A 15,145-nucleotide genomic window follows, 5' to 3' on the forward strand; every position below is an offset into this window, starting at 1 on the left:
GCCAAGTCTTGAGTTTTTTCTAAACTAAAACCTCAGTATTCAGGTTTAATTGGTGTTGGCACTTTGTGATAATAGGTGGGTTTTGGGTTACAGTTTGGGCATTTGGACTCTAAAAGATTCGTCATCACTGCTCTAGTGTTTTAACTTTTCATTTTCCAGAAGATGTTTAGAGTAAGACTTTAAGTCATTGGCGCATTTGACGGCACACGGTTCTACTGTGGCCTTGGGCTGTCCAAGTCTATTGTGGTCTGAGGCAGCTCTCAGAGCTGGTGATGAGTCTGAGTCTTCCGTATTGGGGCCTCAGGTCCTACCTCTTTGCTTGGTGGGGCTTTGGGGTGGCACTCAGGGTCTAGACACAGTCCCTGGTATCTGACCATGTGACCACAGTGCAGAATCCCCATGGGCTGGGTCCAGTGGCCTCCAGAGTTTTTGCAGCTCTGCCCTCAGTGAAGGAGACAGTGTGCACACTTCTCAGAATGCCCTTCCACTGTGGCCCAAGAGCTACCTCTTCTCTGCTTAGTCCCAAGGTCCCCTTCCTACTGCAAGTTTCTCCTTGCCACTCTTGTAAGGTGGTTCTGAAGTGCAGCTTGTCCTCAGCTCAGCGTCAGGGGCCTTAGGTCCTTTTGTCTTGGGCTCTTTTAGCTCCTTGTCCTCCAGACTGGTGGGTCATCAAGGCTCAGGGCCCCCGAGCAAGAGGCCCACACAGGAGGGGGTTGCAGTGCACAGGTAACAGTTAATCTCTGTCTGTCCAGGTCCCAGGTGTGTGATGGCGGCTGCAATCTGTCTTGTGGGTATTAATGCGCTCTTCACTGGTGGCGACTGTTCTCCAGCTGTTCTGCAAAACTGGAGCGTGCTGGTGAGTTCCAAGGGCAGGTGTCAACCAGTGTGTTAAAGATGGGCACCAGTGTCTCCCAGGAGCTTCAGCCTCTGGGAGGTGCCCACAGTGGGTGCTCACGTGCCCAGGTGGTTCTGGTGGGTGGTCTACATTGCCCCTCCTGCACAGCCCACTGAGGGAAGGCCATCTAGGGTGGCCGTCTTAGGCAAGGCTGGCAGCATCCCGATCTAGTTATACTGAGTATAGCCCTTTCTTGAGTGGAACATTTTTATGAATATTTTTTGGAATAGGGTCATTATTCCTGGGTACGACTGTATTCTATAGGATTCTGAAAGAATTCCTCTAGAGTGCTGGGTTTTGTCAGTAGCGATGCTAGTGAGTTTTCACTTGGTGCCAGCGTCACTCCACAGTAGGAGTCTTATAGTGCCCATTCCCAGAGGTGACCTGCCTGCCAGGCACCAGGGGAAGGGCTTCCAGGTGTCTCTGGAAATGCTTGGCTTAGGAAAGCAGGAATTCCAGGGGCCAGCAGGCAGCAGTTTATGTCTCAGCCCAAATAAGGTGGCAAATTTTGTTCCTGTGAAGGGCCTATAAAAATTTGAAGATGAGTCAGAAGGAGGGCAAAATTCCTGCTAAGGACAGAAGACCAGGCAGTGCTGACCAAGGAGGCCATCAGCACATTTCGGGGCGTAAGTAAATGATGCTCAGAACCCGTATCTGTCAGGATTCATCCAGAAACACGCGCATCCAGTGTGTTGCACTTTCACCTGGGTAGCTCTGTAGTTGGAAGCGCACAGCCTACACTTCAGGGTCTTCCCCAGTGGCATCTACTAACACAGGTTTACTCCAAACAGGCAGCACTGTCATATCATGTAGAGCCGCAGGTATTTATCCCATTAGTTCCATGGCCGCCTAATTACATGTTTGTTTGTCATGGTTCTTAATACTCATAATAGTCACCCTGGTATTAAACTTTTTAAAAGAGACTTGGTTTTGTTTTTTTCCCTCCTTTGGGGAAACTCAAAGACCAATTAAAAGCTACTCTTGCAATTCTTGAAAGCAGATTAGACATGACTTTTTAAATGTAGTCAAGCAACCAAAATATTAATCATTAGAGACACATGTACACGAGCCCAGTCAAAGCAGCAGCGGGTGGTGGTTTCTTGGACAGACACCAGAAAGGCCTAGTGATGAGGCAGAAGGGGCGGCTTCGGATTTGGGGGTGATGTTCCAGGAGTGCCTGAGGAGGGTGTTTCGGCACTGACAGTGCCAGCCATGGTGATGACCAGACCGAGTTTGGAGGAGGCTGTTCCCAGATGACACTGCTTCCATAGGCCAGAGATGGGCCTGGCTGGGCAGGGAGGCCTGCATCAAGCCCTGGTGCTGAGACTTCTGTGGCTAAGGGGCGCTGGAGCCGTGCGCAGCCAGGGCACCTTGTTAGTGTGAGCTGGAGAGGGTGTCTGGAGACTGATATCTTTGGAGTGGGATGGAATTACTCAACTATAGAAAACTTTCCCTAGACACCCTATAGACTATGAACTTTGAACATTTAAAAATATTTTAATTGGGCCGGGGATTTAGCTCAGTGGTTCCGCTGCCTGTCTTGCAAGCGCAAGGACCCAAGTTCAATCCCCAGTACCAAAAAAAAAAAAAATTTTAATTATGAATTATCAGTACTTGATTTTTTAAAAATCAAGCTGATAGGTGTAAAAACTAAACTACTCATTAGTTACAAACACTGGTCATATGATCTCCCATATTGGATAGAGGGGAATACTTATCTGACCTTTGGTAAAAATGAGTGAATGTTTGATGGTTAAACTCTTGGGGGAAAAATCACTGGTAAATAGTTCAAGCAGAGAAGCAAGGAGGAAAGCAGTCTCCTCATGCTGGGAGAAGCAGCTCACAGGGCATCTGGACTTCTAAACCACTGGAAGTTGAACAGGGGCAGAGCAGCCACCCCCAGGCCTTGCCAGGTGTCCCTTCCATTTCATAGGCGCCTTGTTCCCACACCCGTCAGTAACTGTTCCCAGGTACTGAGTGCCACTCAATCATCTTTACATCAAAGATGAAATGTTTTAGAATTTTGTATCAGGGAGACATCCTGGTGTGTCTTCAGACTGGGGCAGTTGCAACCTGAGACAAGGAGATTGTATTTATACATGTCCTTATGTCCCGTAGTGACACGCAACCTGGGGAAAGGCTCTGAAAGTCTGTGCCACCTCAGCCTGACCCTCTCTCACCCGCCCTGGTACTTCATGTTCCCGGATGTCTTTGGATTCTGTTAAAAATGTCCTTGTAATACATTCCAAGGTTTGAACTCCGTTCCTAGCAAAACCTCTTCCTTGTTTACAGGGACTGAAATAGTCACATTTTGACCTTCTGTTCTGTCTGGGAACACTGATGGCAATGTGGATACATTCTTTTCCCGTGTGACAATTCCATCTATACAGCACAGTTTCTGGAAAGCTAGAAACTATAGAATCATGTCCTACCTTCTCTCCTCCCTTCAGAGCTCCCACTTGTAATCAGCTGAGATTAAACAGACCTTTACACCTGTCTTCCTGCACAGGCAGAGAAAGGAATGGAGCATCATAAAGTCGGGGTGGGTGCCTTCTCCCCCAGTGAAAGCAGCTTCTGCAGCAGACCCCCCACCAGGGCCGGAGCCACCCAGGAGAGGTTCGAGGAGCTCAGGGTGCTGTGGGGCTGGTGCAGAACCCAGGATGGCCCCTCCCCAACCCGGGCACAGATCCCTGGCTCCAGCCCAGAGCATTATCAAGACAAAGGGCCCAGTCACAGTGCCACATCCCATGGGTGGCCCATCTCTCCCATTTCACCTGCCCGGGACCCAAGTGTCTTGAGTGAAGGGATTGTGCTATCCTTATGATATGGCTCGGACTGAGCCAGGAGAGTGTCTTAGGAAAATAATCCAAGGAGTTCAAAGAGGAACCCCTGCAAGGATCAGGAGAGGAGAGTTTTAAGGATAGATTTCTTGTGTGCTGGGGGAGCAGGTTACACAAAGTAAATAGCCTGTGAGGGAGCTCTTGGGGGCCTGGAAGGATGGTTGAGTTGGGGATCTGGGACTTGGGGATCCACTGGAGAGAATGGGGTAGGGGGGTTTAATCATTATCACCTTGTGTCTAGTTCAAATGGTTGAAGATTCAGAGTTGAAAGGGCAAACCCAGGTGGTGGTGGTGGTGTCAAGAGGGAGCAGCAGCAGGCCTGTGTGCAGAGACAGACTCTCAGGGCCAGAAGGCAAGAAGGTGATGAGTGTGGGTTTCAGCAGAAATGTCAGGAGGAACCTGAGAGGAACAGGGAAAGCGGTGTAATGCCTAGGAATTAGCTGTGGATTCAGAGAGGGGGCAGGGCTAGCACTGTGCCTTTGCCCAAAGACTGTTGAGCGCTCCAGAATTGGAAGACTGGTCAGGTGCCTGCCAGACATAGCCGGGATTCCTCCACCTAAATCAGAAGGCCCAGCAGATGGGAAGGAGAGCAAACATGGCCAATCTCTCTGACTTCCCATTCAGTCCTTTCTTGTGGTCTGTGAGAGCAGCATGGCAACTCTGCTTGCAGGTTTTGGTCTTGATGTTGTGTCACCACATCCAGGCCAGGGACCGCCAAATGCCAGCTCTGTGAATCGTTCCCGAAGTAGAGACCACTTGTTCAGAAAGGGTTTCCTGACTTCCACACAGACAGCTTGTGCCCCTGGCTTGTGATCAAGTTTAGAGTAAGGTGGAACTTGGTGGAAGAAGGAAGTTGGCCTTATATCCAGTCTCTGAAGCCAGTTTCACTCCACTGTGACATATTCTCCATAGGAAGTGGGTGGAGGACTGGGTGCCTCTCCCACTGTAAGAATCCTGAAAACCAGTATCCTCAAGGGAAGGCCCTGGGCAGATAAAGGGCAGGAGGAAGTGAGGCAGACCTAGGGAACTCAGTGGCTGTAGACAGATGTCTTGCCCCGGGGCACTCTCCCCTTGCCTACCCAGGCCAAGCGACACAGCCAGACTGTAGTCTCCACCCACTTTAGATTGAAACCAGAGTGAAGTGGAAAACACAGGTACTTTCTAAAGGGGTCCTGCTGCTGGCTCTTTTTACTATCACAGGATATGTGGCTAGGACCAGAGTTGGGTTGTGAAGAAGCCCTGCCCACTCTGACTTCATTACACAGTATGTGCTAAGTGCAGATGGGTCCCCACCCTGTGCTGGGCAGAAGGGGGAGGTGAAGGAAGCAGAAAATAAGATTTTCCTGAAAGAGTTTACCTCCTTGTCCATCTGTTCTCTCCTCATAGGTCCTTCTGAATCAGAGAATTCTGCTGAAAAGGAAAGGGAGAAAATGGAAGTGGGTGGGGCTGGGTCCACCAAGGAAGAGTTGGGGGCATTTCAAAAGGGCTTTCTAGTTTGGCCTTTCTCTATAGGAAGCAATTAAATTGATGTGCTAAGATTAATTGTAACAACCTGGAGGCATAAGTTTTAGCATAACATCACAGGTAAGGTTCTGGGTGTCCAAATTTCCCCTCCAGAAAGCTCCGCCTGGGAGATTTCCATGATCCATGATGACTATAATGGCCCTTAAAGCTCACAAGCCATTACTGTTTCTATCCATTTGTACTGTCGAGTAAAATTTGAGGTCTAGACACAGCCCGCACTGCACAGATGAGGTTTGTATAGGTGTGTTTACAAGATTGTTCATTAGCCATGTTTGAGTGTTCACCTAAATATTTCTCTTGACTTCAGATTTACTCAAATAACTCTTGTCTTAGAGTAGCTATGTGGATTGTTATCAATAATGTTTCATCACAGCCTTTTCCCTGCACATAAGCAATCATTTCCCTGTAGGGATTTGCAGCGTATGCCAATTTGCTTCTGGGTACACCTTTTCTGTAACCACATATGTGAGTCTACACTTTGGTGAAAAGAAAGGAGCTGGGAGTTAAGAGAAAGGGAAAGTAAAATGAATGACAGAATAATAGGAGAGGCTTTAAATGTATTGTTGATGTAAATTAGGTAAGCTCAAACTTAACAGAGATGTGTTTAAAAAATCCAGGCTCAGTGTTAGAGCCCCTGCCAGCACGTGGAAGGTCCTGGGTTAAATTCTCCATACTGCAAAAAAAAAAAAGGGGGGGGGGAGAAAAACAGTTGGGACCAATCACAGATAACTGGGCATCAAAGGACTTTAATGACTTAAAGGCCCCTTTTTCTGTCATCAAGCAAACATAAATGACTATTTCTTTGCAACTTCAGAAAAGTCTGTCACATAAGAGAGAGAAATTAAATACTTGCTACTCATGTATGTCTTTAAGGCGAGACGCTTGGTGCTCTTCTGCTAGTCATCTTTTTGGAGGGGGGAGACAGTAAATGTTTACTGATCCACACACAGGGAATCACTGGTGCATTTTCCCTGGTGGTGGGAGAAAGTACTACATGAGGTTTAGAGATCTATTCTCCCAACGTGTTTTCTTTGTGTTTCAGGATTGAAAAAAAACCTTGCCCAGCTTTGATCCCTTCAAGACTTTGCCACAGCCTCTATCACACATCTGTTTTTCTCGAAGAAAAAATATAATAAAAATGTTTTACTCATTTACACTGTATAATTGTAAGAAATAGTGTGTTATTTGTGAATGCATGATCTGACATTCATTTCTATACATTTAGAGATATTTTCAAGCAAAACATAGAAATCAACAATAAAACCAAGAAAGTGAGTATTTTTATACCAAACATTTTAAGTATGATGGGATGATTCTTAACACTGGGTTGGACCACATTTGTGCTTGACTTTTGAATGCTTGTAATTATATCTATTTTTTCTGTCTAAAATAAGCTGCATGTTTGAGGCATGTTTCTAAATAGTATCAACTTCAAGAACAGTATTGTGAATGTATTGAATCTGTTTGCCTGGTCTGAGTCCAGAGTCCATATGTGATGTGGTAGAGGTAGAACTGTTCTCCCCAGTCCTGGATGTGCAATCCCAGATCCCATAGGATGTCCCTGCAAGACAATCCAGGCCTCCAGGAGCTTCTGCCTATTGGTGTACTCACAGCTGGGCAAAGAACTCTTTGGTCACAGTTCCTGCCCAGAAAGTGCCCTTAGAAAAAGCCCCTGGTACGTCCAGCTGTGCCTATGCAAACTGTGTGCCAAAGTGTTTTTGGTTCTGCAGTCTTATGTTCATCTTCTGGCAGCATTCACCTGTGTCACACCCCGATGCATCACTCGCTTTCCATAAGCTGTCCTCACCCTCGAAGGTGGAACTGCAGAGTCCGTTCCAGGGTGAGAAGACCTTGGCTTGGAGCCAGCCTTCCCTTGGGAGAAGTTGGCTTCACCCAGCCCACTTGGCTGCAGTGGGCAGCACACATCTCGCAAGTGATTTGGCAAACCATTGGTCAAGCCATGTTTAATGTTCCAAAGTTTTGGCAACACCATGCTAGAGAGACATCGGTCACATGCTCTTGAATCTGGTGTGCTCACTGTGAGACTGCCTTCGGCACAGGCACAGGAGGACCTGATGATGTAACCAGAGGCCATGTGCAATGAATATTGTTCTTCTTCAAGATTTTGTCAAAGCCAGTCGGTCTTGTTTTGCATTGACACATTTCCAGAGTCTGACAACCTAGCCTCTTGCCCTCCCCTATGTAAGAGCCATGTGTAAAATTAAATGACCTAAGAATTCTCAATGGCTGATATAGCTAGATGTGATCACAGTCTTTATTGATATGCTCACATGTTGAAAAATGTTTTAATGATTACATGATGGGTTTGGGGTTTTATTATTTTTCATTAGAAATAATAAGTTTTTAAAGGTGATCCTAAAAAAAAAAAAAAGGCCAGGAGTGAGGAACTCTTACCATAAATACGAGAAAAGGGGGGCAGGCATCAGGTTGGGGACTTCTCATTCAAGGACCTGCTTATGCCCTCAGTTCTGCTTGGCTCTTGGAGAGACTCCTGAACTTGATTCTAAGGAAAACAGAGCCACTTTGTGGTCCATTATGCTTTTATAAACTGTTTAAAGGTACTTTTCTATTGTCATTTTTAAAAAATAAAAGTGTAATCCAGCTGTCACACCACTGTCTGGCAAATTCATTTTTGTACAATCAAACCATGTGTCCACAGTGGACCGAAGACCAGAGCTTTCTTTCCATTTTTAGGTTTTGGCAGAGCTTAGCACTAGTTATTGAGCCCCAAGAGATTAAAAGAGGAAACAGGGTAGGAATGGGAAGGCCAGGCTCATGTACACTACACCGGTTAGTCACTAAGGGTCTCAAGGTAGATCCATACTCCTTTCTGAGGGGTCTTTTACTGAACTGATTATGATCCAGGCACCTTACCCTACAAGGCTTGAGCTCAAGATTAGTCCAGTTCTATGAAAATGTGACACCTTTCTCGTGAGTTAGCCAAAACAAGAGTTTTATATACAAATACTATTCATTCCAAGTTATTGCAACAACCACTGGTGACCCTTAGTCTTGAGCATGCACTTGTATTTTTCAGTTCTGTGATGAGCATCTCACTTCCTTTTTCCAGAGATACCCACCAAACACAAGTAACAGTCACTCCCTTCTAATCCCGCAGAGCTGCTGAATAACTGGAGAAAACCAATCTGCAACCTTCCACAGCCACCCCAGGCTTGGAGGTCCACACCCAGCACTGATCTCTGGGGCAGACTTGGTCATGTGGCTTTGCCCTCAGCCCACCTGTAAGCTTCCAAATCAGAAGCACTGGAGGTTGCCTGTACACAGCCCAGGAACTGAGGGTAGCTGGCCCTTAAGATGTATCCATGCCTTGCACCACTCTCACCCCAGTCAGTCACAGCTGAGCAGTCATTTCTGTGTGATTTTTCATGAGGGACCTTGTGCTAATAATAGTCATGTGCAAATCAGTCACTGGATGGTATTTACCAGTACAAACTCTAGACACATTCCTACTGACCAAACACTGCAGCACTAACTTCATTACAGTTTTAGAGATTCTTTTCTGTCACTCTAATGAGCAGGAATGAATGCAGTGCCTTGGAATCAGGGACTCGGGATAGAAAAAAGCAGGTCTTTTTGTCCTTGTTCCTACTAACTTGTAATTATTACTGTCCTGTCTCAAACCCCACCACGCTACAGCATCCTGAGCAGTGTGGCATAAGGAACATTCCTAAGAACGATGGCAACACACGGGTAGGGTGACAATGCCTATAATCCCAGCACTCTGGGAGGCTGGAGTGGGAGGATCACAAGTTCAAACCCAGCCTCAGCAACTTAGCAATAATAAAAATTAAAATGGGCTGGGGGGTGTGGCTCAGTGTGAAGGTCCTGGGTTCAATCCCCAGTACCACCACCACACACACACACACATACACACAGATGGTGCCATAGCCACCATCCTTTCTATATCGCTATAAACAGGAATTCTTGGTGTCCATGTCAAGGTAACGAATCAAGAACTTTGGGCAAGACATACTCCATGCAAAGAATATGAACAGATTTCCTGTATTCCACATCACTGCCACAGTCAACTGTTTCTTGAAAAGGGTGCTCTTCCCTCAGTTTATAAAGCATCACCATACAGTTGGCACTCTTACACTTTTAAAATAATCATGCCCTCATAACATAAAACAATTTTACATCCTTAGCCAAAGAATGTTTATTACTAGTGACATACTCTTTGAAATACTGGTCCTCAAGATGCCTCTTAATAAAGTGAATGATTGTGAATGCTCAACAATTTGATTAGGGTCCCAAATTAGAAAATTTTTAAAGGTTTCTAACATCACAATTGGTACATTACTGATACTGTTAACTCTCCCCCTAAACTAGCCTTGGCTTTTACATCCCAAGTTAAACTTATCCCAAAAGAAACCACTGTTCTATGAACTCTACCCTCCATTTCTCCTTTGTGCAGCTTGCCAGTGACACAAATTCTCTTTGGGGTGTTGAGATCAGACTTACATCCTGCTCTATGGATGTGCTTTCTCACAAACCACGGCATAATCTGCCCATAAGGAAAAACACCGAAACCCTTTGTTCTCCATTGTTGGCCCTTAGGGGAGGTCTGCCAGGGAAGATAAAATTCGGTCCTTTTCTTCCAGTTGGGAAACTCATTCTTTGACTGCTCATTAATACCAAGTTAGAAACCTGATTAGGCTTAAATTCAACTGGGTTTTCACCAGGTTCTTGAAACTGCTTGTCACAGGAATGTGCAGCCCCACCTCCAAACCAGCAGAGCTGGACTAATACCATAGCTCCAAACCAAAGCAAGGCCCATGACAGAGTAACCCTCTCAAATCTGCTGAAGAGTGACCAACCAACCACGTTACTTCTCCCATCCAAGTCCTATCCCACCCAACTTAGTTCAGGCATGTTCCAGGTAGTAAGGCCATAGGCCAACCCATATTTCTAATGGAAATCCTTCTATGAAGGAAAATGTACTTTAATCCTTTGTATCTAGAAGATGACCAACAGCACAATGCCAACAGCCAAAGGTCTCTTCCAGTTCTGTTTCTAAAGTGTGCCTCCCCCAACATTCAAGCCAGGAACCGTGTTCTAAGATTAGTCCCTGGGGCTCTCCCATCCCTCTGACTCCCACAGAACACCTCATCTGCTAGGGTGGCTCCACAGCGTGCACACACAAACGAGGAACCGTCCTACAGGAAGCTCTGGGGACAAGGTAGGCCCCCGCTGTTCCAGGCACAGCATCCCAGGGTTGCAGAAGGCACAATGCTGGTCCTGGCTCGATAACATTCTATGAAATGTTAGAAAAATCCCAAGTTTTCCTTTAAATGAATCATCTGAAAAGTAAAAAGAGTAGCTGCTAGTACGTTAAAAAAGAAATCCAGGGCTGTGCATGTGATGTCCGTTCCTATGAGCCATGGACTGGAAGTAAGGGGAAGTTCCTGAACTGCCCCATTTCTAACACTGCTCAACGGGTATCAAGTGCTCCCTGTCCCCAGGGTCCCATCATCTTTTGGCCACACTTAAAGGCTGTGACAGCAGCAAGCAAATGTCCTTTTACAAGTTGTCTACATTCAACATTTCTCTTAGCTATCCCCTGAAAGCCTGGGTGACTGATGAATTATAGATCAAATGCACTGCAAACTCTCTGGGCCTATTAACTCACCCAGCCATGCCCATTCCCATTTACTTTTAAATAGGAGCAGATCCAGCAGAAGTGGGTAGAAGTGAGAATGTAACTTTAACTTGGAATTTCTGCTGGATGTTTTTAAGACACCCAGAAAACCCACTAAGACTTGTTTCTTTGTATTGTGATCATCAGGCACAAAGAGGCTGCTATGGGATTGTCCGAAAAGCCTATCCCTCCCTACACATCACCCAGTGAACAGTCCCATTACCTTATCACGGAGGAGTTGCTCTTCCATGATGTAGGCAAAGGGGAACAACAAAAAAAGGAGAAGAAAAGAAAATGCAAGTAAACCCAATTTATAATTTTTGATTTAACAAGACATTTCATTTCTCTAGAATCAGAAAGTCATGGTCTGTTACCATCTCAAACCAGGATAGTTATGTTGCTGACCAGAACGTCAGCTTTACTTCGGCTCAGACCTCACATCTAAGCTTCCTCATTTCTGAAGTCAATTTTAGACACAGTAACTGAAGTCGGTCATCAGGCCAGTCCACAAAGGACTGATGACTGCGGGCTTAGATAGAAGTCACTAATAACACAACTGGCAGCAGAACATCTTAGAACTTGTGATGGAGACCTTGATGCCAGACTCTCTGCAAAGATGATAAAATGTTTGAGATACCCAAAACACATCTCCAGACCTAGTCAATGAAACAGTACGGAAAGTATGGCCCACAAAATCAGGCATCTCCTTGGAGACAAGCTTTTCTAGATTTACAGGACATTGGTTTTAGGCTGTAAGATAGTAAAGGTCCTTCTTATTAGTAAATACCTTAAGACGCAAAGAAAGCAAAACAGGCTGAATTGCCCGTGCTCTAAAATTATTATGGGAATTCAGTTTATCATCTCATGCCATTTTGGTAGGTTTGGAGGTAAAAAAGTGGTGACGCAAACAGCACTAAATGGGTGAGAAGCATGCATAAAGAATAAAAACTAAAATACCAAAAAGACTCTTCGTTGTCTGATCAAGGTAGTCACTGCTTTGGATTACCATCACGCAATTTTTGACACCACCAAACCTCATTTTTATAATCCCATAATACAACTGGCATGAGACCTGCAAAAATCAAACCAAAGGACCACAGCAGACCAGAGAAAAAGCACAAAGAGGAAAGTCTACAGCTTGCCAGAGAGGGCAGGAAAAACCCCAGTACATACTTGATAATGGCTCTCACAAGCCAGGTCAGTCATGAGCATCAAAGGGCATCTTCATCGAAGAACCTCAGGACAAGCCCTCTGAGGTCTGAGGCACAGTAAAGCTGATGTTCAGGTTCAAGATGGTATCAGATCACGGCCTTCTAATGCCAAGAGGCTAAACGGTGATTCAGAAAGTAGATTGCTTAACTGCCTGTGCTTGCCCTCCAATCCACATGCCCAGAAGCAGTGCAGACCCTGGTCTTCACATCACAACATACCCCTGGGCAAGCCAAGGCCTGGAGCTGCTTCGTGTCATTTCAAGAATGAAAAGAAACAAACTGAATTCACAAACTTCTTAAAAATCCTTCTATGATGATTTTATTATAAATATGTTCTTTTGGAATAAACAAATATTGCATTCAAGACGATCTGCCAACTTGCTCTAAAGTAGTAAAAGGGAAAAGGGAACCAGGGACCATTCAGAAGTACAGATAAATAGCAAAGACACCTACATGCCATGCTAAGTCCCTTTTTCCCAAGAAGGAACAGAAGGTTAACAGGGAATATCACATTCTCATTAGCCTATTTGATGAAAATAAGCTTGAGTTTGGTAATCTGCACTTGTTGTATAAACTGAGCTGCTCCTCGCCTCAGTCCTCAGCAGCAGAATGGGAAGTCTTCAGATCTGAACATCAACAAGAATGGTCTTGATTGTGTCTGTAACTCTTTGTTCAAACACAAAGTATTCCTATTTGCTAGGAGTAATGTCCGAGTAATCCTTCAGCACTCCAGCCATGTGCTCATTGTGAGTTTTAAACCGTCGCTTTTTCTGTGAAGCAGGCTTTTTCCTTCTCTGAATAGGGGCCTAAAATAAAAGGTAAAAACAATCAGGACAAACTGACATCATGGGGCAGTATGGTCAGGGTGTAAAGAGCAAAGCCCAGAAGCAAGGATGCAAGGGTTTGGACCTTTTCCCTGCTTTCATTCGCCTCACACTATTCATAGCACACACCCAGCCTCCAACCAGATCTGGGGCCTTCCATTACTACAAGACACAAACTTCCATCAGGAATAAACAGGCTGGCACAAAAACGTACCATAAATATTCTGGGCACTATGTGGATAAAACAGAAGACAGGCAGTGCCAGGTTTTATCTCTGTTATCAAGTCTAAATATATAATGCCATTACCAATTCAAAAAAAAAAAAGATCTGAAGTAAATCTCAAAAAATACTGAGATATGGAAAAATGTAGAAATGGTTAGGTTCACAATGGTTGGTAATATTCTCTATGCTCAAAAATATCAGTATAACATTATTCTTTAAAAATCAACAAACTAAGCAAAGGTAAATCATGAAAGGCCAGAGGTGTAGCTCAGTGGTGCAGTGCCTGCCTGGCAAGAACAAGGTCCCGAGTTCAATCCTCGGTATCAGAAAAAAAAAAAATAATGAAAGGCTGCAACTACACTCATTCATGGAGAGATCACCGGCAATAAATCTTCCCTTTATATGAGTCCTAAAAATTCAGAATGAGAGAAAGAATTTCCACAAAAAAAAGCTACAAAGCATGATGCTGGCAAGGGAAAGAAGAAAGGCACCACAGAAAGAGTCTAGCAGTGATGGTGAACCTTCTAGAGCTTTCAATGATAACAAACACTGGGCTGCAGCATGTGTGCCATAGGTTTGCTGCCACTGTTCTAGGGTGAATTATCCCCTGCCCTGACTCTGTTCTTGGCCTATAGATTGTTGGCAGATGGTACAACAAATGGTTTTCATTTGATAACTAATGCCTCCGATGAGCAGGACTAGGGGCTATAAGACAAAAATATCTGGTTCCCAGGGAACCTGAGAATATACAGGGACAATGCAAAGTAATCAGAGCTGCAGCACAGCAGGCGCCATGTCTGTAAAGTTTCCAGAGAAAGGGGGAGAGGAGCACAATTGGGGTGTTAAAGGCCAAGCTGATGACCATGCAGTCTATGTTTAGGAGCTGGGAGAAGGACGTGCAGAGGGTTAGAGGTGAGAAACTAGGCACCATGGGGGTTCTGGGTACAGGAGCTTGACTGGCCATAGCCAGGATGGGCTGGAGGGCGACAGGAGAGCTCTCCAGCACACTGGCCCTCAATGATGACATCAACACACAATCTCAGCTGTGTCTAAGTCACTGGAATAGACACAAACCTGGAGGGGAGAGTGACGACCTGCTCTTCAGAACGGGAAGCAGATACATCTCAGAGAAGAGAGGATTAACTTTATCTTTTTTTTTTGGTACCAGGAACTGAACTCCAGACCTTGTGCTTTCAAGGCAGGCAGCGGAACCACTGAGCTAAATCCCTGGCCCGAGAATTAACTTATTCTAAAGGTTACACACCACTTTCTTTGGTCCAGATTCCTGCATGGAAGAAATACCCTGTCGCTTCAGATATTCTTCAATTTTCTCCTCATCCATCGAATCCACAGTAACACTCCTCCAGAGTTTCTGGAATTCTGTACCAACAAGACAGTAGTTATTTTACCACTGATATTTACAAACTACAGCATCTTGGTGACAAAATCTGGGCTTCAATATTATCTTCTCTGGGCCTGAATCAACAGAGTGATTTCATTCTGAATGAAATCTCAGAGTGTAGTGAGATTTCACTACAAAAACAAGTAAGTGGACAGGCCTGGTGGCATAAGACTAGCATCCCAGCACCCTGGCAGGCTAAGGTGGAGGATCAGAAATTCAAGCCCAGCCTGGGCAACTAAGCAAGACCCTATTTCACACTGGGTGGAAAAAAAAAACTGGGGATGTAGCTCAGTGTGAAGGCCCTGGGTTCAATCCCCAGTCCTAAATATAAATAAATGCATATATATGTACATACATAAAATAAAAACAACGAAACAAAACCAGAAACAATGAAATAAGGCAAGAACATTCGAGTGTGGAACACTGAGTCACAGAATAGCCTGCGAACAAAACGGCATCAGTCAGTACAGTTCCCAGCAGCTGTGCTCTATTTCTGAGACCAGGAAATGAAGGGCCGTGTGACTGAGGCCTCCCTGCTTTCCTGGG

At 45.2% G+C, this 15,145-nt stretch overlaps 2 protein-coding genes across 12 annotated transcripts in view; one reads left to right on the forward strand and one right to left on the reverse strand.

The window, feature by feature from the left end:
* The window catches only part of Rbpms (RNA binding protein, mRNA processing factor), a 174,874-nt gene extending 166,986 nt beyond the window's left edge, over positions 1 to 7,888 (forward strand). For 2 of the 7 annotated variants that reach the window (XM_087216957.1, XM_087216951.1), the window contains 3 exons: positions 753 to 856; positions 1,418 to 1,521; positions 6,302 to 7,888. In XM_087216957.1, the coding sequence (XP_087073083.1) occupies positions 753 to 798 (46 nt within the window). In that variant the 3' untranslated portion in view covers positions 799 to 856; positions 1,418 to 1,521; positions 6,302 to 7,888. The remainder of the gene's footprint in view (positions 1 to 752; positions 857 to 1,417; positions 1,522 to 6,301) is intronic. The other 5 variants (XM_087216958.1, XM_087216949.1, XM_087216955.1 and 2 more) reach the window with 3 other exon arrangements.
* A 4,555-nt stretch (positions 7,889 to 12,443) lies between these two features.
* Positions 12,444 to 15,145, reverse strand: part of Gtf2e2 (general transcription factor IIE subunit 2) — a 121,434-nt gene continuing 118,732 nt past the window's right edge. For all 5 annotated transcript variants that reach the window (XM_087216945.1, XM_087216947.1, XM_004867660.3 and 2 more), the window contains 2 exons: positions 14,462 to 14,577; positions 12,444 to 12,956 (listed from right to left, as the gene is read on the reverse strand). In XM_087216945.1, the coding sequence (XP_087073071.1) occupies positions 12,840 to 12,956; positions 14,462 to 14,577 (233 nt within the window). In that variant the 3' untranslated portion in view covers positions 12,444 to 12,839. The remainder of the gene's footprint in view (positions 12,957 to 14,461; positions 14,578 to 15,145) is intronic.

Source organism: Heterocephalus glaber, unplaced genomic scaffold (genome assembly GCF_053883595.1).
Source record: "Heterocephalus glaber isolate CG9 unplaced genomic scaffold, H.glaber_assembly_v1.0 deba00001461, whole genome shotgun sequence".
Classification (NCBI taxonomy): Eukaryota; Metazoa; Chordata; class Mammalia; order Rodentia; family Bathyergidae; genus Heterocephalus; species Heterocephalus glaber.